The 26171-nt window shown below is 33.7% G+C and overlaps 2 protein-coding genes and 1 long non-coding RNA gene across 3 annotated transcripts; 2 read left to right on the top strand and 1 right to left on the bottom strand.

Moving 5' to 3' along the window:
* Nucleotides 1–4831: 4831 nt before the first annotated feature.
* On the top strand, nt 4832–6163 carry LOC125215572 (FCS-Like Zinc finger 7-like). The gene is made up of 2 exons (XM_048117027.2): nt 4832–5146; nt 5811–6163. The coding sequence occupies exons 1-2, from the start codon at nt 4899–4901 to the stop codon at nt 5962–5964; spliced, it is 402 nt and encodes a 133-aa protein (XP_047972984.1). The 5' UTR covers nt 4832–4898; the 3' UTR covers nt 5965–6163.
* Nucleotides 6164–13241: 7078 nt separating this feature from the next.
* LOC125197887 (L-ascorbate oxidase) lies at nt 13242–16811 on the top strand. Its single transcript, XM_048096404.2, has 4 exons — nt 13242–13581; nt 14241–14333; nt 14947–15159; nt 15241–16811. The coding sequence occupies exons 1-4, from the start codon at nt 13294–13296 to the stop codon at nt 16375–16377; spliced, it is 1731 nt and encodes a 576-aa protein (XP_047952361.1). The 5' UTR covers nt 13242–13293; the 3' UTR covers nt 16378–16811.
* Nucleotides 16812–21917: 5106 nt separating this feature from the next.
* LOC148930240 (uncharacterized) lies at nt 21918–22619 on the bottom strand. The gene is made up of 3 exons (XR_016136573.1): nt 22447–22619; nt 22174–22355; nt 21918–22082 (listed from the first exon to the last, which is right to left on the bottom strand). It is a non-coding gene; the product is annotated as an uncharacterized LOC148930240 (long non-coding RNA).
* Between the last annotated feature and the right edge of the window lie 3552 nt (nt 22620–26171).

Consider the following 26171-nt stretch of genomic DNA (forward strand, 5'->3'; position numbering starts at 1 on the left):
TGTACGAACACATCTTTCTTGCATGATCATGTTCAAGTAAGTTGAAAACTTAATAAAACGTGGATCTTATTTATATATTAATGTTATAGTACTAAAATATGTAGTAGTAAATGAAATCATATGAAATATTAGCATGTGGATTTATTTATTAAAAATAAAATTAAATATTTAATGGCTGATATCTCAAAATGAAAATATGAGACATTTAATAAGGGATGGAGAGAGTAATATAATTATAACCCCATGTTACTTTTACTGTAACAAAATGAAAATAATACGAAAGTTTTGTGTACACACTATATTTTGTGGTTTATATCAGAAAAAAAAAAAAAACAAGATTAAAGTATCATAACACAAAATTCTAAGCAATTGGCTAACTAATTTAAGGAATGGTGATGCTTTTAACACCCACTTTTCGAGTACATGAGTTGTTGGTGGTGTTAGAAGGGTCCCTCCCTCCAATGACAACACTAATCCCATAATCAATTTGTTGGGTTAATGTTAATTAATCCCATAGAAAATTCACTAGTTAATTATTTATCTTTTATGTTGTTTTACATCCTTGTCACATTATGTCAAGTTGCACTATAATTCCCGACCCCAATAATAGACACATTTTGTCACATAATTATGTTGAAAATGATTTTTATAAGACTTTAGCATAGCCTAACAAGGTGACCGGTCTAGTACGTGACACAATTTTCTAATAAATGGGTCACTTTCTTGAACATTAGAATAAAAAAAAGGTGAAAATATCATACACATACTTAATTTTTTTTTTGTCAAAAACTCTACTTAGAGAAGTGGACCGTATTAAAAGAAGATTGATCGTTATGTCATATCATTATAATATACAGGATTTATGGTATGGTGGTATATGATTGCGTCACGTTTATTTTTTTAAGAGAATGGTGAATAATATTTTTATGGTGTTCTTTTGAGTCATTAAGTGGCTTGAATTTCAATCTATTAATTAAATATAGAGTACTTAAGAAGCTGTTCAAATTCATTGATTGTGTTAAAACTTTTCTAGTAAGTTTTGAATGTGTCCCATACACTCAAAACATATCAATCTAATAAAGTGGAACGAATAATTGAAGGAGATAGCTTCTATATATGTAGGTACATAATTTCCTAATGAAATACATATAATTTCAAATGAATAAACAAATTGGCAATGCTATTTACGCCCTTAGATGATCAAAGTAAGAAATTGAATTAGGATAATAACCATTTAAATCATGAATTTCGTCCAAATTCTAGTTAATCTCAACATGTTTGAAAATGGAACATTATTACAAATTTTAAAATTTTTTCAATTGTTTCATACTCATACAAACGTATTTAATGATACTCGATACAATTTGTGTGGTTAAAATTAAGAAAAGAAAAAAATTGAAAAAAATTGTTCTAATTAAACAATATTGTATCATTTTGAACATCCTAAAAGCATCTTTTGGATTTAAAAATTGAGAAAATTTAAAATTTTGGGATTTAATATCGTGTCTTCAAACCTAGAGGACGCGCATCCTATCTCTGTGTTCGTAGACGATTGTCTACGAGTATTGTATTTATTGTTTTCATGTTTTTTTTTTTTTCTGTTTTCGCTTTGTCGAGATGCTATCGGCTATTTTGTTAAACTTTACTCTCTATATTTGGTAATTTGAATATTTATATTTTTAAAGTAAACTTTTTATATAAAAAAAATTGTGAACTTGATGTTGTAAAATTAGGGGTAAAAAAGAAGAGGGTATAATTAATTCATCGGTTACCAGAATAACCGGGTCAATGAGTTTGAACCAAGTGTATAATAGTCGTCAAATAGAAAAATTAATAAGATAAAAAAAGTGACTTTGGTTGGCTCTCCCTCAAACTTTGGAAATTTATTTTGGGAAAAATAAAAGAGATATAGAAGATTGACAGCTCACTGAGTCTGCAACCCTGGGTGGGCTACCGCCTGCGTCATTTCTGTATCTCTACACACCTAATAAAGAAAGATTGGTCATGCCACTATCAATTCTACAAATACAAGAATTTTTAATTTATGAATCCACTTATATAGGAGTATATTTAATTTAAAGTTTTAGTAGGAGTATTTGGAAACATATGAAGTACACATATTATTTGGGATTCAGAACACATTAATAGAGTGACTCATTTTTCATTAGTAAATTAATACCGACCCAAATAGCTTATATCAAATAGGAATTGTCTTTATATAAGAAAAAGTAGATTGAAAAGAATACACCGAAATAATTTAAATGAAATGAGGTTTCCCGAATAATGCACCCCGGAAGGATGGAGTTGGAGTCAAAATGGCTATGGGAATCTACTTAAAATAGTCAAACGTTCAATAAAAAGATCTTTTTTTCCGATTATTTTTTTATGACACAAAAATCTGGATTCTAAGATTTGTAAAAAAAAAAGAGAGAAAAGAATCCATGTTTGAGTTCGAATTGGAAATTCCGATTAAAATAAATAAAAAACAAGTCACATCTAAGTCTTATTTGCATTTAGCATGAATTTTAAGAAATATAATTTTTTTAAAAAAAGGGAAATTGGTCTCTAATAACATGCACTTTGCTCAGATTTTGATTTTTCCCATGAACTTTCAAATTAGTACCATAAATCATGAACTTTCAAATTGGTTTGGTATTTCCCATGGCGGATCAAGAGTAAAATCCGGCTAGCTTATATGGCATTTTAAATCCTATTTTAGCAGAATTCTTATAAGTGACATGTCATGTTGACATATCTATTTGGAATATTAAACACAATACTGCTTTTATTTAACAAAATAAAACTCTAAAAACAGAGAAAACAAAATAAATTTAATTAAAACACAAAGAATTCAATTAGAAACGCACACTTGTGACGCTACGCCACAAAAATTAAAACCCAAAACCTTGTTTCTCTCTTTCACAAATGCTAGGAACACATTTTAGGTAATTTCTTCAAAAATTCTTGGATTATTGGGGAAATAACGAACCAATCTGAAAGTTCATGATTTATGGTACTAATTTAAAAGTTCATGGGAAAAATCAAAATTTGAGCAAAGCTCATGATATTAGAGACCAATTTCCCTTAAAAAAAATTGGTGAAATTCAAATACCATTTTTATAAAAATATTAAATTAAAATTCAATGTGAATAAGATGCATCAAGAGTCATTTATCAATAATAGTAAGAATTTTACCACACATGCCTTTTTGACAAAGTAGGACACACTAAAACAAATGCTATTTCGTGATGGAAATATTGATGGCAAAAAAAGTTAGGCCGTCCACAAAAACATGAGGGCCTGTCCGGGATCGGTTGGGGGAGGAATGCATTACATGGGTGGTGGGACGTACAAGATGCCTGGCTGAAGGGAAAACGAGTCAGACGTCTTGCCATTTTTTTCCTAATTTTTTTATAATATACACTATTTATCCTGTGAGTAAAAGCAAAATACTATTTCTAGTCTAATAAACATAGTTTCTTTTAAAAAAACAACTTATTTTACATAGTTTCTTAAAAATGAATCAAGGTATTTTTAATCAAAACCCATTAAAGAATTCCTCTACAATTAAGACCACATTGCCATATTCCACCATACTAAAATTACATTATTTTTATACGTTTAATCTATTTTTATCACTAAAATTCAATCTTTTTCTATTTGGCAATGGACTGAATAATTTTTTCCCCCAATTCTGAAAACCGAACTCTCAAAATATTAGTGTGATTTAAATTTTGTCAATTATTGGTGCTACCAAAAATATACCATAAATATGTGTCTGTAAAAGTACATAAGTCGGTTCTATTTATGTATAGTCAATTGTATAACGATTACCAATGCCGATTGCCGACCTTACTAGTGAAAGCTAGAACAAAAAGACAACAGTCAACTAAACTGTATCACAAGGTGTTTAAAAGAAAGAATTTAGCTCAAAATTATTGAGATGACCAGTCAAAAGTTGAAAGGAGAGAGAGTGAAGTTCAATGCTTCGATCAAAAATGAACAATAGGTAAAATTTACTTACATATTATCATGTGAGCTTTTTATTCACCCAATTGTATGTTTGTGGATTGTTGAAAAATAATTCACTTAAAAATATATCTAAATTTCAATCGTCAAATAGGAGTACTATGTACGAACTGTAGAAAAATATAATGTACTCGAAAATATATCTAAGCTACAACCCTCTAAGATTCACTTACTCGAAAATATATCTGAACTTCAACCATTTAAGATTCACCTTAATATTGGCGAATAAAACAAATAGTAAATATTAACAATGTTGTTAAGAGAAAATTAGAACCGTCTTTCATGAATTATTTACCATTGCATTATCAGATTCAATAAATCGACCAAGATCTAAATTCAATATTCTCAGAATTGGAGAGATTTTGAAAAATTATAAAAGATTCCTAAATATTTATGAATTTAACATATCTTGTATGACTTAATTTGACTCGACAAATACTCTCATTCCTAATAACGAGATAAAATTAACATGAATAATTCATAACACAAAAATAACAAGCATAAAAACACCATTACTATCAAATTCATAAGCAAAGTAAATATAATGAAGTTTGACAAAACCAAGATTAATCAAATCAATCGCCTTCAAAATGAAAATTATATTTTCAAACTAAAAAAATGTTTGCAAATATACGTTTCGTTCAATAACCAATGAGCGCAATTAAAAAAGAAAAAAACAAAGGACAATAAAACCGATTAAAAAAATAGAAACTGATGCTGACGTGGACATCTAGAAAAGTGTGCATCTCATCCAACGGCCACGATTCACTCCAACCATCTCTTTATCTCGCCCCCCAAAAACTCCCCCCCCCCACACACATACACACAAACGCACGCATAAAGTGTGATAGAATTCCGATCGAAAATTGATGTTGGGGAAGCGCAGCCGCCCTACTTTCGCCAGAACCAGCAGCATGTCTCGATTCACCGTCGACGTCGCTACCACCGATGCGCCGCCTCCTCCTCCGATCGCCGGCGAATTCTATCACATGCTGTCGCCGCGACACGTCAGGCGGACTTTTTCCGGCGGTTTGAGTGAGGAGACCGCGGATTTTCTCAGGAGCTGCGGCCTCTGCAACCGCAGTTTGGCGCCTGGTCGTGATATCTATATGTATAGGTAATTCCTCCGTCTTCTCTCCTTTTCCACTACTCCACCACCACCATTCCGCCGCCGTCGTCGTAAAAAATCACCGGAAATAGCGGAAATTGCCTCGTAACTTACTTTTTAAATTTTTTCAACACTAGTTTAACTGTTTAATAAAAAAATGAAAAGTATTTAATAAAAAAATACTCCTGAAATTAATTATTTGTTTAATTTTTTATCAAATTTGAGCTAATTCTCTAATTTAATTCTATCCATACGTTTTTTTATGATCGATATTGCTGTCAATTGTTAGTAATATTAGTAATGTTTATAAATTATAAACTCTCTTTATATGGAAATTTTGTCTTGATTATGTGAATGATATGTTCTTGTGAATTATTGAGTAATCTTAGATAAGATCTATCTCTTTGGAGCATCATAATGGTCTCATAAATTATGTTGGTTGAATAATAGAAGAATGTATCATGTGATATAAATACAAGCTATAGAGACTAATTTTTGGTTGACGGAGGTAGTATAGATGTAGCGCATTATTCTAATTTTGGTCATCAATATTAATTCAAATAGGAACTATGATGAGAATCCCCTGTTTCACATGCATCAATTATTGGTTCCATAGCTTAATAAATCTTCACTATTTATTCATCAATTTCAATTAATTGGTCCATGATTATAGGGGTGACACTGCATTCTGTAGCTTGGAATGTAGAGAGCAGCAAATGAACCAAGACGAAAGCAAAGAGAGGCGTGCCGCGGCTAAGGGTGGCGAAATCCACCACCCGGAGCAGGCTGCCGCTGCCGCGGAAGCGGAGACTGTGGCGGCGGCCTGAAAAAAAAATATAATGTTGATCTATCTAAGTTTCTAATATAGTAGTATGTGGTTTTTGTGTTTAGGTGTATATTTTGCATGGATGGAATCTTAGCTCTCTAGTATTAATGGTGCGTTGTGTTTAAGTAGATATATATATGGTTGCAGAAAAGTGTAAGGTTGTGGGTAGAGAGTGAACTAATCTAATTATGTTTTCGACATTCTCGTTTTCGCTTCATCCACTACTGTTCGCGCATATGCTTCTTTCTAAGGTGGAAGGGACGCTCAAGTATCTTGTAAAACCAAAAAATAATTGAAAGCTTGTTTGTATCGGCGATATGTCTGAAAAAGTATCAACAAAATCAAATTTGAAAATTTGTACTATGTCGAAGTAAGAAACCATGGCATATACGTGAGGAATTATAACTATATAAAATGAATACTACAGTATTTGCTTTGAATTATGGAAGAGAAAACTGTTTATCTATATTGAGACTTTATGCTTTGAGTTTTAATCACTACAGACAAATAAATGGGTAGAGCAACTTATAACACAAGTGGAAAGGAAATTTTGGTACAAACATCAAAATTGTCAACTAATTTCCTATAAAAGCACAAGAACAAAATAAATGTAGATTGGTGATGATGGAATGTGCCATATGCATTGAACTTGCCACAGCATTTTTAGTGTTCTTTTTCTAAAATTATGTTCCACATAGTATTTGTTTATAATGGATGAAAAATGAAAGTGAATCCTTTTGGATTGAAGCTCAGCTATCGAATTGTTGGGTCTCCGACAACTCCAATAACCGAATAGAGTTTTCCTGTCTTCGTGGGCTAGAGGGGCGTTGGTCGATCACCCGACCCCACATGGATCAACAATTTTGCATAACCTTTCAAACGTATAAAATAGGGATTTATATGATTGGCGTGTAGACCTTATAAATCATTGCAATTATTGGGTCATTGTCGTGTAGAATTTTTTTGGCTTAAAATTTGGGCAACAAATCAGTACTATAACCGTCAACTTCTCCTTTATCTCACGCAATTTCATAATTAAATGAGATTGCGGGTTAAAGAATAAATGCAAATTAAACAAGAATTTTAAACAATAGTATAACAATGTCAGCACCACAAACTCATTCACCATTGCTATACGAAACAACACTTCAATTTCGGAAGTGTAAGATATAAGAGAGGCAAAAAAAGTTTGCTTCAAAACAAAAAAATAAAATAAAACCAGTTCTTAGGTTTTATCGTGTGATTTACTAAGTTTTTATGATTTTATACGGTACCGAATCATCTAAGAGAAGGTCTTCTGTGCGCACAAACCCATATATGCACAACAATTATTATACATATAAAAAACACTTAATCCCGTAATGAATGTCATAAGAGAGCATCAACAACGGCGATCTTGAAGTCTTGATGGAGGGCTGGCCTGTCCAGTTGGGACGGGATGGTTAAGGGATGATGTTGCAGCTATCCCGTCCCACTGGGCGTCCCTTGATGGGGAGCTCATCCCTTTCTGAAGGGACGACGCGTGGGGGCAACGTGGCAACTCATTAATTTTTTACTATACCGAAGGTTTGAGTTCAATGTTAGTCGTTTTTAGAATTTATAACTATTCTGTCATGAGATCGTCGCTCAACCGATTAATAATTTTTTGATGAATTACTCTCTCCATCCTTGGGCTCATATATTTTGTTATTAATGAAGATTCTTTGAGAAAACTTTTTAGGGGGACAATACTAGTCGTATTGACATTGAATTTCATGATTCGAAATTTCATTATGTCTATTCATCCCATCTTTAGTACTCCTATTTTCCTATATTTATAAATCGACAATTGCAAATCGTTTGTTGTAATCTAAAAATCGTGCTCACGTATAATACAAATAATTCCACTAATGTAGATATACGGGCTTAGTATGGGCCTGACGCATAACGGGCCATAGGCCATTGTTAATTTGTTATTCTCTTCTCTCTTAAAAACTGTCGTTAATTTGTTATTCTCTTTTCTCTTAAAAACTGGAGTAAAATATAGGTGTTTCTAATTTTCTTATTGATACACAAGGCAAGACTATATTGTTTGTTAATGGTTAATGTTTTAAGCCATAAATTTTAAATTCGAGTCTACATAGTAATTATTTAAGACGTACTGTTTCTTGTGAATGGAGGGACCATAATTTATTTATATTATTGTGATTTACAATCTTACTGCGTATTGAAACAGTGTTCATCAAAAGTAACGATTTTTGGATTCACATAGGAGATAAAAAAGGAACTCAAAAAAGTGATTGGCAAATGGTGTGTATAGTTGTTACTTAAATTGTTGTACTAGTTGACTCCAATAACAAAATTTCCAATGACTCCAAATGGCATGATGACATTATGCCACTATCAAACCTTGTTTTTATCACCAAAAAAACTAATCGATCTTCTTTCCTAAGTATATAAATATTGACAACCTCTCTGCATAAAATTATTTGTTGCTATCAAAATGTGCTTCGATTTGCCATTCAAAATAAGGAAGGGAAGATTTGTATCTGTTAGGAAAAGGGATGGTGAAGATAGTGAAGAAATAGGGCTATTGGAGAAGGAGATTGAAAAGTGGAACAAGAAAAAACAAGTAGGAGTCACTCAAGGAGAAGGTGGTAATCATGATTTGTATCCCTCCAACCACAAATAATTTTTGTTATTTGGTGATGTAAGTCATATTTTAGTATTGGAAAGTGAACAAAGTATTTCCAATTTCATAGTTTATTGTATACTTTTATCATCATTTTCTTTTTAAGTACCATAAAATGAATATTATACTAGTTATGGATGTGATCTAATGTTAGTTTTTATGAAAATGAACTCAAATTTTGCTTCATAAATAAAACATATGTATAGCCGGGGGCAACTGCAAGTTCAGAAAATGAAATTCATGGGTTGAACACAGTGAGAGTCGATGACCACTCATCCGAGTTTAGAAAGAAACAAGTTAAAGTAAGTTATCGAAGTGACGTCATTAAAAAAAGTACAAATTAAAGTACGTTATAGAAGGTCGTTGTTGGCTCGCCGTTTCACCCGTCTATAGAGATTTCAAACTTGAAGGTTTTTTCTTCTTTTTGTTGCCTATGTCTCCTCGTGTTGTCACTCTCTCACAAATAAATGGATAGGGCTAAGTGTGAACAAAGTAATACATTATGCAAAAGCCCAACATCGGCGTTAATATCATCATGCCCAATATTAATTAAATCAACTTAAATATTTTTTGTCACAATCAAATGATCTTTCTATAGTGATAATACATAAAATTTCTTTTGTGATTACAACATTACATTTTAAATTCAAAGCCATTAACTATTCCAATTCTTTTGTAGTAATAGATTTACATACTCCCACAACCTAAAGCCCAAATAGATCAGCTAGATTGGACAAGAGAACCCGAATGTAAATTCTAATTAAGCCTAGACCGGCCCATTAAAATGGAATTGAGAATTAAAATAGGATAAAGAACAAATAATAACAACTAAACCAAATGGAATACAAATGATGTAGGAGTATCTAATTAAGATTGACAATCACCATTTTTTTTTCTCATATGATTATATGATAAATAAAATAAAGAGACAATCACACATGGGTGGAAATCGAACCACTGACATACGGTGAACGCTCGACCACGTTGTCACTTGAGCAAGACCTCATCGTCAACGTCCACGGACTAAATAAACTACCAATGATGTACCTTCTTCATGTTTTGAGGAGGAAATTGATTGCCAAAGTAAAATCCATCTTTCTTCACGATCCATACACATTGATTGTGATCAACATTTAGTTTGTCGAATCGACAATCTTCCGAAATAGTATAATTAAAAACCTCAAACCTTGTACTTTTTGAATCCCACCAAAAATGACAAAAAAACATAGTGGTTAAAAATATATTTCTACGGAAATGCCAATGATAATCCTCGTGCAAAGTAAGTCGTGTCACATCAAAATCATTATTTTTAGAGGCACAATGAACAAAAAGTGAATCTGAGAGTTCATTAATAACATGAACCTCAAATCCATATGTACCAAGGCTAAAACTATTGGTATGATAAAAATGAGAGGATACAATAAGAAGAGAATAGATAAAATTAGATGTACCAATCCCCATTTCTCTAAGTTGCTTTTAGTTTGTGGTTTGTGTTGGTTGAAACAATCTCTTTTTTGTAGTTCGTTCTTGCATTGACATTCCGTATTCGTTCTTACTAGAGAATCTAAAATTTGAGTTTGCATGAATGAGCAATAAGTGAAGATTGTCTCAATAGATTATGTATATCCAAGAGAATTTATTTCATCTTAAACAAGTATATCCATATTATTGTTATTAATTAATAGTTTGTTTCTTTAATCTTTACAATGTTTGGCTAGTAAATTAGTTTGATTTGAAGGATTTTGCCCTTTTATGCACAATTATCCTTAAATGCAGATGCTCCATCACGTTTCGAGGGGATGAGATGGTATAGGGGCACGTTGCAATTAGTGAAGATGGTTTCAATAGATTAGGCCATCTCGGCTCGCTGAGGCTCAGAGCAAATTAGTTCAAAAATGTGGATTATTTAACAGTCCTTCTCGGCTCAGAGCATATCCTTATCTTAAAGTCTATCTTAATTAATTATCTTGTGTTAATTTAACACGTCTATCAAACATGCAATTACTGATAAGGCTTAACTGACAGGCCCATGTCTAATAGTCTCGGCCCGAATCAGTGGTCATTCTTTGAGTAAAGTATGTATTGAGTGCTTAGTCGGTGGGCCCGATTTTAATAAAATTTTATCTAAAAGCTATAAAAATGAATGCATATTAGCTAAATATGATAACCCTGCATTCTAAGATAAGATGCGTACTTGTTTTGATTGATTGAAACTGTGAGTTTAACTTATATTTTAACGACGTTAGGAGAAACTTACTAAGAAACTACGAAATATCTCCATATTTTTTTCTTCCTTATTCCTATCAATTCATGAATTTGTCAATATATTCTTATTTCTCACGAAAGAAGTACATTCTCATTTGATCCATTGTCCACGTTCAAAAATCCAAAACTTTATATTATCAACAACAATTTTATCTATTATATATAGGAGTATACAACAAAATTTTCGGCGAAGTTATACCTCAATTAAAGAAAATTTTTTTTTGTCAACCAAATATTATATTGATGCCTTTTAATCTATAACTCCTAGTGGCGAAGTACAATTATTTCTCATTTTTAATTCATATATTATAGGGATATTGACACCTAATATTATGAAACTTTTAAAAAGTTTGGGTTTTTCCCACGAACTTTGAAATTGACAAATAATATCATGAACTTTACCCCAAGTTTGTTATTTTCCACCAATGCAAAAATTCCAGCTATATTAATAGATTGAAAAACAAATTTGGAGGGTATGCTTCAAGAAAAACTATTCTCAAAGATTGAAAATCTTGTAACTCTCGAAGTTGTTATCGAGAAATTACGAAAAAAAAATCCGTATCATGATATTATCTGCTGAGATTTTTTCATTGATGGGAAATAACAAACTCAGGGTAAAGTTCGTGGAAAAAATCTAACTTTTTGAAAGTTCCATAATATTGTATGTCAATATCCCTATATTATATGATATCATAAACTGCATATTTGTGTTACTGAAAAGTCAAATTAAAGATCGTAAATCTATATAAGGAAGTTACATAGTATTTGCCATGGTTTGATTAATTAGCTAAGTTGATAGTAGTTTTGATTGTTCAGTGTTGACTCACACTATAATAAGACCAAGACTAAGGCCAAGTCATTCTTTAATATGGAAAAACAAATCTCATTTTCCTTAATAAAACTCACTCCCTCCCTAAAATATATACTACTCCTAGTCTATTTCTATTTTAAAAAACAATTTCATTACATATTATACTAATAATATAGTTTTACTAACTATAATTAACTGCATTTAGACTATTTAATCTCTGTATCTCTCGTATTTTACTACTACTAATTTTGTATTAAAACTCATTTCACGTCAAAATCTGTATAAACATATACATGCACCATACCATATCAGAACCAACTTTTAGTTTACTTTCACTTCAACTTTTTATTCTAATTGAATGCCTAGATCTAATGCAAGAAATCGGATAATTAATCATGTACACAATTACAAGAAATAAATTAAACTAAAAATTTTAAGGTTGAAAATCGAATCATGACAACTTACAACACTTAACGTGAAGGAAACCTTCGTTTATTTCCAATTTATTTTTGTTTCCTAGTTTTCTGTTACACATGCATGTCACACTTGTTTGATTCGAATTTAACTACCTTACATTTTTTATTTGGAATTTTACTAAAACAACATATGACTCTCTCTTTGTAAAAAGTAGAGAAGATATCCTTTTATCTTATCGTTCAACCTCTTATTTACTCTAAAGAATAAATATAAATCTACATGAATTATACGTTATTAATAGTACCACTAGCCTAAATTTTAAATCAAACTGAATCATTTTATTTAAATTAATTTTATACCAAATACTCCTCTTATCTTTTAAAAGTACTAGTATATCATTAGAAAGTGTTCCAATAAAAATATATATGATAAATTTATACATATTTTTTTTTACTTTGATTTAAATATAATTATGCAAATAGTCAATGAAAAAATATTTTTCTGAATTTTTAGATATTTTATTTTAAAAAGAATATGTTCGTAAATTATTGTGGAAGGATAAATGAGTAATTTATTTATTTGTTTTAAATTAATTATATTAATGAATTGATTTTAATTATTAAATACCTAAAAATCCAAATGTAATTTATATACGTTTATCCGTATTCTTTACCAAATATACCAGTACTATAACATATGGATAAACGACATCTACAACATTTTTCGAATTGATGTTCACATTTTTTGGTTAGTTGATGATTTCATTGTAATATTGTTGTCGGATCTATGTTGTGGAAATCGTCGCAAAACGATATGGTATATAAAGCCGTTTCTTAATTCTCTATATAAAGATAAATATAACCAACAAGTTAGTAATTTAAATTAAAAATGACACCCAACTAAAAAAAACTAGCAATCCATCGCTTTTGGAGGATATTAATCAATTTGAAACAATAATACGCAAAACGAAATAACGTAGAATATGCATAAGTTTTAATTAATATGCCATAATTTCTTATGACTTTTTTTTGTTGACTTACTCTAATTCGACCAAAACAAGTCCACAGCATGAATCTATAAAAACAAAGATCATCTTTCCCTCATTCAACGAAACAATTTTCACTGCCAAAAAAAAAATAAAAAAAATAAATAAATAAAAAGAATAGATGGATGAGTTTTTGAAGAAGAAATCAGTGATAACATTCTTAACAATACTATTTGTGGTTACTTGTTGCTCCGGCGTTCAAAAAGCCGAGGCAAGAATCAGACGCTACAAATGGGAGGTTAAGTACGAGCTCAAGTCCCCCGATTGTTACAAGAAGCTCACAATCACTATCAACGGTAGATCTCCAGGGCCGAGCATCGTCGCTCGGGAAGGAGATACAATCGTGGTTGAGCTCAAAAACAGTTTGTTCACTGAAAATGTTGCAATCCATTGGCATGGTATTAGACAGGTGCGATGACTTTAATATTTTATTTTTTCATATTTTATTTCAATATGTATTTTTTAAAGTTTACTTTACTATATTTATAGAGGTTGGCACATGAAGTACTATGCTTAGTATTAGTGATGCATAGTTAAAGCGGAATCGCCGGCTACCGAACCAAAGATTGCGATTTTCAAATTTTAACTGGCCTTGACGGGCTCAACTAGATTGGGCGGTCAGTTCTATTGGTCCGGTTTCGGTTTTGATTTTTAAAACCTTGAATTGGCGGTTAATAGCCACCAAATCGAGAAAATCGGATATCTATGAAAACCAATGGAAAATTGGTTAAAAAATCAGTAAAAACCGTGAAAAATCATTGAAAATTTGGGGGAAAACGATAAAAAAAAATTTAAATTTTAAACCAGATCACCTGAGCAGTTGGTTGCAGTTAAAAATCGAAACCATGAAATTTCTTCTCGGGCCAATTTCATTTTGAGTTTTTTTGAAACTAGAACCGTTGGTTCGGAATCAGAACCATCGGTTTCTTGAAACGGCGGCATTGTTAGCATGTTATATACTCCATTATTGAGTTATATCTTGACTACCTAATTATTTTTGGATCATCACTTGAGACAAAATATTTGTGGTTTAACAATGGTTTAATTAATTGGGTTTGATTATGACAGATTGATACACCATGGATGGATGGAACAGAAGGGGTAACACAATGCCCAATTTTGCCTGCTGACACATTTGTGTACAAGTTTGTAGTGGACAGGGTGAGTTTCTATTTCTTCCAACAAAAACATATATCCATCATTCTTTATACTATGATATTGGTTAGTTTGTAGTGGACTTGATGAGTTTCAATTAGGATATCTATAATTTTTTATAATTTATTTGTCACTTTTGTTTAAAACAACTTATAAATTTTAAAGTAGGTTACATATATTTTTTAATCCTGAACTGAATCGGCCCGACCCCTTCGTCAATTCTAAATGTAAGCATGTTTAGAATTCAATAATAATTTAGATAAGGAGAAAAGTCTAAATGAATAATTAAAGAAATAATTCAATGCCCAAGTTGCGCAGCTTAAACGTCAAACCATTGAATAACTATATAGTACTAAAAGAAATAATTTGTTTGGTATTTTTTTCCGAAATCTAAATAGTAAATGGTTTCAAAAATTCGCAATTGTGTTCCGTAATGATTTATTTGATTTGGAGCACATATGTAAAATATTGACGATTTATATGAACTGTGTCACATACGTGTACTATTGTGATGTAGCGGATGACGAAACAACATTGTTCTAAAGCTAAGAAACTAAAAGGATTAAATAATTTAATTCTCCACTCCACTTTTTTCTCAACTGGAGTAGTTAATTTGCAGCCTGGAACATATTTATATCATGCACATTACGGCATGCAAAGAGAGGCTGGTTTGTATGGATCGATTAGAGTATTGCTCAATGAAGGAGAGTCAGAGCCATTCCAATACGACTATGATCGAAGCATAATTCTCAATGATTGGTATCACAAGAGCACCCATGAACTATCTCTTGGCCTCTCTTCAATTCCCTTTGCATGGGTTAATGAGCCTCAAGTAATCATTTCACTAATTAATTTAATTAATACTACTAAACATTTTAAATCAAGACTAATGGATAATTACTTTTTTTTCTAGTCAATCTTGATCCATGGGAGAGGAAAATTCAATTGCAACACCGTGGGGACCACAACAAATCTATGTAATACCTCCAACCCGGAATGTGCACCTTACGCAATAACGGTTGTACCGGGCAAGACCTACCGTCTCCGGATCGGCAGCTTGACGGCGCTCTCCGCTCTGAGCTTCGAAATCGAAGGCCACAACATGACCGTGGTGGAAGCCGACGGTCATAACGTCGATCCATTCGTCGTCAAAAACCTATTCATCTACTCAGGAGAGACCTACTCTGTTCTGGTCACTGCTGACCAGGATCCTTCTAGAAACTACTGGGCCAGCGCCAAAGTTGTCAGCCGAAATAGCAGCACGCCAAATGGCCTTGCTATCTTCAACTACTACCCCAACCACCCGCGGCGGGACCCACCCACTGTCCCGCCGCCGGGGCCGCACTGGGATGACGTGGCTCCCAGACTGGCCCAAAGCTACGCCATCAGGGCGCGGCCAGGGTACATCCATCCACCACCCCTGAAGTCCGACCGTACCATCGTGATGCTAAACACGCAAAACGAGGTAGGCGGATACAGGCGGTGGTCGGTCAACAATGTGTCGTTCAACCTGCCCCACACGCCGTACCTCATAGCCTACAAGCACAACCTCCTCCACGCCTTCGACCAGCGGCAGCCGCCGGACGGCTACGACTTCGTCAGGTACAACATCTCCGCTCCCCCTCCGAATCCCAATGCCACCATCAGCAACGCCACGTATAGACTAGAGTTCAACACCACAATCGATGTTGTTTTGCAAAACGCTAACACGATGAACGTTAACAATAGCGAGACGCACCCGTGGCATCTGCATGGGCACGATTTTTGGGTGTTGGGATATGGCGTGGGGAAGTTTGATGTGGGTAAGGATAGCGAGGAATTCAATTTGGTGGATCCCATCATGAAGAACACGGTGGCCGTGCACCCGTTTGGGTGGACGGCGTTGAGGTTCCGGGCGAATAATCCGGGCGTGTGGGCATTCCATTGCCATATTGAGTCGCATTTCTTCATGGGAATGGGAGTGGTTTTCGAAGAAGGGGTTGAGAGAGTTGGGGAGTTGCCCTCTTCTATCATGGGATGCGGTGATACTAAAGGCTTTTACACACCGTAAAATTATATTACATCCGTTTGCGATAGATATACTCCCTCCGTCCACCATTAGGAGTCCTTGGGCGGCACGAGTTTTAAGAAATGTTAAGAAAAGTGGGTGGAAAAAAGTTAGTGGAATAGGATTCTCATTTGTACATACTCCCTCCGTCCGATTAAATATGCAACCTTTGCTTTTCGGCACGAGATTTTATGTAGTGTTGTTTTGTGAGTTAATGAAGAGAGAGTAAAGTAAGAGAGAAGAAAAAGTAGAGAGAGTATTGTTTCCATTTTTAGAAACATTTTATTTTTAATGGGACAAACCAAAAAAATGAAAACGTTTCATTTCTAACAGAACAAAGAGAGTATTAGTTTTAAATGAAATATGAGTGGAATGTGTTAGTAGAATGTAAGACTCTATTACTATTTATGGTAAAAGTGAATCGGGACTCCTGTTCACGGACGGACTAAGATAGAAAAATGAGACTCCTATTTGCAGATAGACAGAGTAGTTATTTACAAAACTAGAATTATAGCCTATAGTGCATTCTTAATTAAAAATCACATTTATCACATTTTCGTTTATAGTAGTATTCTTTATATATTTTTCGGTCGATTTTGATAAATAAGAGCATCTCCAATGCAAATAGGCCAGCCACTCTCTCTCCCTGCCACGTCAGCAGCACTAAAAATCCACATGGCACATCAGATTTAGGCCAGTCATAGGCCAGCCGCAATAAAAATAATTCAAGAAATACTACATTTACAGAATTAAAATTACGATTAAATTACGGAATTAAATTTACGACATATATACGGGAAAAATTCGTTAATTTTATTTAAATAAAAAAAGTACATTAACTAAAAATCAAAAAAATTACATAATAAAAAAAAATCCGGACTTCCACACACGAGCCACCGCCCCACTCTACTCCTCACTAATTTATTAAAAAAATACATTAAAAAAATGTTCGTATGCCTTGAATCCGTTATAGTTTGCCGCTAGCCGAACGGGGGTCTTGCTGTGACATGTTTCTGTTTTAGGTCTTAATTTTGTATTGTGTCTAGCCCGTCGTCTGTGTGCCTATTTAAAAATTACATAATTAAAAAAAAATCATACAAAAACATTAAAAAAATACATTATATAGTTTTCCAAAAATTAAAAAAAATAAATAAAAAATAGCGCTGGCCGATCGGCACGCCACAATGGCGGCCAGTGCATCGGCCAGCGCACCCGAATCGGCTAGCCCACGCCGCTTTTCTCGCCGATTCTCGGCTGGCCTGCTGCAATGGTTTGGCTAGCGACCCGAATCAGCTAGCCGATTGACTAGCCAGCATTGAAGATGCTCTAATAGTGTTACTAAGAGCACTCCCAATGGAGTTCCCTTATTTCTCCCTTATTTCTCCCTAACTCCTGCCACATCAGCGCCACATCAGCATCACATTTTATCCCCAGTTTTTAGCCAACCCCTACAATGGTTTCTCCCTTATTTCTCCCTTATTTCTCCCTAACTCAACATTTCATTTTTACATCATCACTAATTTAATTGTTTTATTTTTATATATAATAAAGCTAGCTTATTTAATTTATAAAGATAAATCAAATAAATAGTAATAAAGTTCGTTGTATTAAACACGGGTACACATTACAACGAAGAAAATTAAAAAAAAAAAAAGTACACGAATGGAAATAAAAAATCAAAAAAAAAATTCAAAGAAAAAAAAATTCAAGGGCGGTGGGCGCGGTTTCTATTTGCCCACAATTCTTCGATGATATCGTGTTGTAGTGCTTGATGGGCCTCCTTCTGGTGTATGTCCATGAACGCCTGGAACCGTTCATGTTCGTTGTGCGGTACACCCTGGCGGGCGGACTCGGTTGAGACACCGTGACTCGATGATGCAACACTTGGGTCGTTGGTGACGTCGAGGACGCCTTCGTGTTCATCTTCGATGATCATGTTATGCATGATGATGCACGCATACATGATATCGGCAATATCCCCCTGGTAGAAAAAGCGCGTCGGACCCTTTACCAGTGCAAATCGCGATTGGAGCACCCCAAATGCCCTCTCCACATCCTTGCGCGCAGACTCTTGCGCTCGGGCAAAATACCTTCTTCTATCTCCGAGTGGGCATCTGATCGTCTTCAGAAACACGGGCCATTGCGGATAGATGCCGTCAGCCAGGTAGTACCCCATGTTATGCACATTGCCATTGGCCGTGAATTCGATGGAGGGGCCTAATCCGTTGATCCGCTCGTTGAAAAGGGGCGAGGAATTGAGAACATTTAGGTCGTTGTTCGACCCGGCTATACCAAAATAAGCATGCCAAATCCAAAGCCGTTGGTCGGCAACGGCTTCAAGAATGATGGTGGGATGCGTACCTTTGTAGCCGGTAGTAAACTGGCCTCGCCACGCGGTTGGGCAGTTCTTCCACTGCCAGTGCATACAGTCGATGCTGCCGAGCATCCCCGGAAAGCCGTGGGTCCTCCAGTGCCAATCCAGTAGGAACTGGCAGTCAGCTGCGTCCGGCGAGCGAAGGTAGTGCTCCCCAAATATCTCTCGCACGCCCTGACAGAAATTCTTCAGGCACTCGTTGCCAGTCGTCTCGCCGCATTGCAGATACTCATCGAACATGTCGGCGGACCCTCCATATGCCAACTGCCGGATGGCAACAGTGCATTTCTGTAGGGGCGATAGTCCGGGCTTCCCTGCTGCGTCTCGCTGGAGCCGGAACTCGGGGTAACGCGCGGACAACGCATTAACAATGCGCAGGAAGAGGGAGCGGCGCATTCTGAACCGGCGACGAAATACATCTGCCGGATAACGTGGTTCCTCCGCGAAATAATCGGCGAACAGCCGATCGTGCGCACCAGTGTGGTTGCGAGGGATGTATCGGCGCCGCCGGCGGATTGGCCGTTGGGGGGGTGGCTGCTGCATTCGAGCGATCTCGCTTTGTATGCAGCGGGAGATATAGTTGTTGATTGGGTTGTTGGCGAAACCCGCTACATCCCATCCGGTGGGAGCGGGAGGTACCTCTTCTTCGGAAGAAGAATGTGATATTTCCTCGTCGGACTGAGCACGAGACGATGAATCAGAACTCATTTAATAAAGATGGAGAGAAAAAAGATTGAAAATTTGTGTGAATGAAGTTTGTGGGTGATGAATGGAGGAAGAGGATGAAATATTTATAGGGGTGGGATAAAATAGCCGTTCGGCCAAAAAAAAAAAAAAAAATTTTAAAAATCGCCGATTATCGCCGAGCGTCGCCCACAGTGGCCGGCGATCGCTCGGCGATAATCCGGCGATAAATCGCCACTCGGCGAAGCAACGGTAACATTATCGCCGAATTATCGCCGACTTCGCCACAATGGCCGGCGATAATTCGGCGATAATCGGCGATTTATCGCCGAGAATTCGCCACCTCCATTGGGAGTGCTCTAAGTTTCCAATGACTAATTCCTTCTTGAGCTTCTCATTACATCCGCATCATCTCATATTCGTCACATATGATTTGATTTTGTAACCCAAACTAACATAGAAGGAATTTAAGAAATTAAAAAGAATACAAATACTACTCCCTCCTTCCCATTAAAGATGACCCACTTTCCTTTTTAATTTGTCTCAAACAAGATGATCAATTACTTAAAATGGAAACACTTTTATCTCTACTTTATTCCCTCTCTCTTACTTTACTATTTTCTCTCAGCACACAAAATAAAGTTGCATAAAATCTCGTGCCGCCCAAAGAAGGGGTCATCTTCCTTTAGACGGAGGGAGTAACTAAACTGTATAACAAACACTGGGTGTTAGTCGGGCCCACTCACCGACATTCAGTTCACCTCAAACGATTTCGAGTTATTTTCTGGTGGGCCTGATGGGCTCTTTTTAATTTCAAGCTAAAGTTTTGGGCCATTATGAAATTATTGATAATAGTAGTATTTTCTTGTAACAATAATTACTATCAATTACCATGTAGTTTTTATTCAGTTTTAATTTTATATGCTTTTTGAATTCCGTACTTATCAGCAAGAACTAGTTTCACGCCCGTGCTATGCACGCTCCTTATTTTATTCGCACTAGTGTGAATTATTAATTAGATAAAACTAAATAAGTTTTGAATTACAAATACTCATGTTGATTAGAACAATGTTGGATTTCTTTTACAAATAACGTGGTCACACATAATATACTCATTATTTTTAAAAATTATAATTAAATTATGTAATGAAATTAGGATTTTACATATTCTTTATTTCAACCGTTCTATATATTTTGTAAGCTAAACCACTTGATTTATATATTTTAAATTTTGGACAAACGAAATTTAAGTTTGAAATATTTAATTTTTTTAAATGAATCAATTTTAAGGAGTATTTGAATTTGGTTAAGCTCGACTATCCAATTCTATTTAATTTACATTACAAATTATCAGAATTATAATATCCTAATCTATAACAATTCAACTACTTATTACTAATAATTTACTAATTCTAATCAAATTTTAATTATACAAACATCATTTAAGTGTAATCATACCACTTCAAAGCATTTGCATTCTTCTTTGCCTCTAGCTTCCTCCTCTCCTTCAACAAGCTCTCTCTTTCACTCTTCCAATCTCTAAGAAATGGGCCGCAAAATCGAAATGAAGAAGATCGTTGATGTTACCAAATGTCAGGTAACATTCTCGAAGCGTCGCAACAGCCTAATGAACAAGGCCAGTGAAGTGGCTGTGTGCTGCGATGCCGATGTTGCTATAGATCAAAATTAAGTAAATTAATTTACTGATTTTAGTTAAATTTTTTGATGAATTGTAGATATGCCGGCAGACAAGAGATTGATGTAAGCTTCTATTTTCTTTTCTTTTTTTTTGGGTTAATTTTCATTTTTTTCAAGTTCTTAATTTTTTTTCTTGGTGCAATTTTGGGTGAATGCACAGCCATATAAGAAACGTGCAGCTGTGTGCGTTTTTCTCAAATTAATTTTTTTTTTGGGTTTCAAATCTCTTTATTATGTTCATGTTATTGAGATGAGACTAACACTGTTCACTTTTACATAAGATTAAATTCAGAAAAATATTACAACTACTATAGAAAAAATTAAATACAAACATTTATAAAGATGGGTAATTTTAAAAGTTCAAAAAATTTAAATCATGTACTTTAACAATCCAGTTTCTATATAGTAGTAGTAAAAATTACTACAAGTATACACATTATCATAAATACAAAATAGTAAGTTCTTGTATTAGAGTCTGGTAGAAATTTTTTGTCATATGCTACTTTATTTAGACTTAAATGGGCAAAAAACTGACTTTTTTTTATATATATAAAAAGTCAATTTAGTTTCAAAATACAAGTCCATGAATTCATGCCATAAAATAACTAAAAGCATAAATTGAAACTCAATCTAAAGCAAAATTAAGGAAATACGTAATCGAAAAGATTCTCAACTATCTATTTCCTGATCTAAACCCTCTGGCTCGGGCTGGCCTCATTGTGGCTCGTTTTGGGCCTTGATCGGTTGTTGCAGTTTGACCACGATCAGACAAGCTCGCGGGGCTGAGTCGGGGGCCCTATCAAGTGACCTTAATTAGCTTTCAAAATATTCATTTTATGCTCACACACACACGCACAAAAGATAGTAGATTATTGTACTTGTCAATATAGTGCACCATGCTTGATTCACCATTGATGCGGCTTAGGTTGTCTAACTTCTCCATCAATTCATGCTGTATAAATAAATCTAATTAATTAGAAACCCACAATATATGTAAAGAAATTTGAAACCAAAATTCTTGAATTTGAGAAAAACGCACATACCTCCGCGTGCCACTAATGTCTGTGCACCCAATAATCGCACGAAATTGCACCAAGGAAAAAAGTTAAGAACTTGAAAAAATCAAATTTAAACAAAAAAAATTGAAAAAAGAAGTGGTTTTAATTACTGCATCATGATCCTGTACTCTAGTGTATTCATATGCCGATTTTGGAACTCTTCAATCCTGTTTCAATTCATCAATAATCAACTAAAATTAGTAAATTTAATTACTTAATTTTTTTTATGTATAGAGAGAGTGAGAAAGAGAGAGAGACTCTTTTTGTTTGTCAAATTCGGGGAGTGGGCATGTGGGAGTAAATGCAATCAATTTAGGCTTAACATCGCTGCGCACAGCGACTTCTCTGGCCCAGCTCTTCTGAATTTTGTTTCCAGCCATTTTTAGATATTGAAAGAGAGAGTGAGAGAAGTTGTTGAAGGAGCGGAGGAAGCAAAGAGAGAAAAGAAGTTGCAAATGCTTAATTTGAGATGTGGTATGATTTAGGGTAGTAACGAGGCCTATTTATAGGCGGGGAGAGAATCTTGCAGCTGATGAATAAAGTAGGAGTATTTATGTTTCACACTAATTACTAAGAATATCCCCGGGTTCGGCGCGCTTGGCTCGGCTCGCGTAGGTGCTAATTAGACGGGTCCACATCAATCCTCTCCTCTCTCGATATGAATTTTCTATTACTATGTTCCAATAATTAATATCCATATACTAGTAAGAGATTTCTCCGAATCTATTTATTCTCGTCTATCGGTTTATTATCTATAGTTAGTTATTGTACGACGCTGAGATTTTTCATTCCGAGGTCCCACTTTATACACATGTAATTTAGTTTTTAAATTCAACGATCCAAATAAATGCTGAGTAAAAGAAATTGAGTAATAGATTTCTTCGAATCTATTTGCTTTTGTTTGTTGGTATATTGGCGATTGTATATTAACGATTAGTTATTGTACTCGTGACAGATTAGAATAAAAAAACAAATTGGGTAATATTTCTTCGAATTAATTTGTTTTTATTTGTTGGTATATTGTCGATTTTACTGGCACATGTGTCTGTCAAGGATTTATTCTATAGATTCTACTTTTTATTCGCGAAATATAGCTTTTAAACCCGATGAATTCAAATAATAACTGACGACGGATTAGAATAAAAAATTATAAGTATAGTCTAAATAAATAAGTATGCTCACAGATGCTTACATACATTGACCGACGCATATAAGTTCTTAAGGGATCTCAACCCCTTTCAAACTTGTTTTTATTTAATTATTTTGTTTAATACTACAATTTATAAATTTATTTAAAATTTATATAAATTGTTATGCAAAAGCTCATATTAGTGATTTAAATCAAATAAAAACATAAATTTTACCAAATGTATTTTGTGTACGCTGAGCATAAGTAGGTATGTAGTACTCCCGCCGTTCCATAATAGTAGAGTCACTTCTTTTTGGTATGGAGATTAAGAAATAAATATTGAATGTATTAAGTGAAGAGATAATAAAGTAGGATAAAGAGAAAAATAGAGAGAATAAAGTAAGAGAGAGAATAAAATAAGTGAGGAAAAAAGTGTTATATTTTTTTTAAGAGTGAACTACAAATTTAGTACCTATGTATGGAGGTTCGAACGCTAGATACCCCTATGTTTTAAAAATATCGCCACACATCTCTATGTATGGACTTAATATTATTTGAAGGATTTGTTCACTGTTCATGGACTTTTAAATTCTTTTTTCCACTTGAATTTAACCAAAATGCCACTAAGGGCATTCTGGTCTTTCTAAAACAAGGGTACCATTGATGATATTTTAATATTCTTATAGAGGTACCTCAAATGAAATTTTAATACTATTGATACTTGAAAGTTGAAACGATATAAAATTTAACACTTTACAATTTTCAAGGAAATAATTTATCTTCATGTCTACATGTTTAACACGAAAGCTAATATAATAATATTATATTATTATTTTTTAAAAAGTTTAATCTTCTTTATCCTCTCCAACGAGGACATCCATTTTTTTACTTCTGATACAAAAGTGCAGTTCAACCCATTCTACCATTCCAATTTTGATTATTTACTCTCCAATAATATTAACTTGGTGAAGGCTGAAGAAGAGTTTTTAATAATTTTCAAATAGAAAAAAAAAAGTTCTCGAAAGGGGCTTAAGCCCTCCATCGAGAGAGAAGAGAAGAAGTGAACGGTCCTTTTTATTGAGAGTGAAGTTCAAATAGACAATAGGCAGAAGTGGCAGAGTGAAAAAGAGAATGGTTCATTCTAAAGATTTAAAAACCCTTCTACTGACATTTTGGTTAAATTTGAGTGGAAAAATAGCTTAAAATTATGTGAGTAGTGAAAAGGTCTTTCAAATGATATTAGGTTCATACATAAAGGTGTGTGACGATATTTTTGAAACTTAGGGGTGTCTAGCGTTCGAACCACTATACATAGGTCCCAAATTTGTAATTTACTCTATTTGAAAAGACTGAAATGCTTTAGGTGGCATTTTAAAAAAAAAATGAGAGTGAGAAGGGCATGACCGACCGTAAAAAGGACTCCAAATGATATTATATGCATACATAGAGGTGTCTGATGCATTTTTTGAAACATGGATACCTCCAACGTTCGAATGACAATACATAGGGGTGTTTTTTATAGTTCACTCTTTTTTTAAATAGAAAAATGACTATATTATGATAGTACGTTCAAAAAATAAAAAATGATTTTACTATTATGGAATAGAGAGAATATATAGTAGTACGAGGGATAAATTTTCAACAAGAAAGTAAAAGGTTACACGCTGTATAGTAAAGTACTCCCTCCGTCCCAAGGTATTAGACCAACTTTCCTTTTTGGGATGTCCCAATATATTAGACTTATTTCCCTTTTTAGCAAAAAGCATCTATCTTATTTTATTCTCCACCTACTTTTTTCTCTCTTCTCTCTCCTACTTTTTCCCTCTCTCATACTTTACTCTCTCCACTTTAACTATTTAAATATTCATTCCTTAAATCATGTGCCCAAAAGAAGTGAGTCTAATACTCCGGGACGGAGGGAGTAGTATTTATTAGAAAGGAGTTGGTCTCAACTCTCTATACTATTATTAGAAAGGAGTTGGTGCCAACCAAAGTCACATGTTATTAATGGTTGTACACAATGTCAACTTATCCCGTACAAAAAAATTAATTTAGATTTTTAACTATAAATATAAGAGTGAATTATAAAAATGGTCTCTGGACTATGGGTTTATCTCGTCCATAGTCTTTGGACTTTAAAAAATCGCCAGTAGTCCCTGGACTAAGGGTTTATCTCGAAATAGGTCCTTTTGGCTTTTTTTGGTACGAAAATACCCTTTGATATTATTTTGGGGGATTTGGGCAATTTGGTCTTTTTACACTTTTAACATTTTAGGGTTTAGTTATGTACTAACTTTGATATTATTTCAAAATTATCATTCTTCTTCCATTTTGTTATCATTCACTGAATTTGTCTTTTTTTAATTTCAATATTAGATTTGATTTTATAAAATTAAATTTAATATTTAGATTATTAAATATCAATAATTTTTTTTAATGAAAATTATTAATTCATGGACACTATAAATATTGATTAAAACTATTAATTTTTGCTATTTAATATAATATTCAATTGAATTGAAGAAGTACAGAAAAATAATATTAATCATGATGGAAAAATAAGAGTTATTCTATTTAGCCTCCGTTCGTTTGTTATAATTGCTTGTGATTAAATATTATGAAGTTGACTAAAAATTTGATCCTACTTAAAATTTTATATAGGAGTATTTTTGTTGAAATTTTCTAGTAAATTTTGATTGTTTTAAAATTAATAAACGAAAATTATATTAGTCTTACATTAGATGCATATTTATTTCAGAATAAATTGTGTTATATAATCTATTTATGATTAAAACTAAGGTGTTGTCATACCTTATTGATTACATAGTACTATACACTATTAAATATTGATTAT

The sequence above is a fragment of the Salvia hispanica genome, chromosome 3, assembly GCF_029641045.1.
Source record: "Salvia hispanica isolate PSC_SH4W2 chromosome 3, Shi_PSC_v1, whole genome shotgun sequence".
Taxonomy (NCBI): domain Eukaryota; kingdom Viridiplantae; phylum Streptophyta; class Magnoliopsida; order Lamiales; family Lamiaceae; genus Salvia; species Salvia hispanica.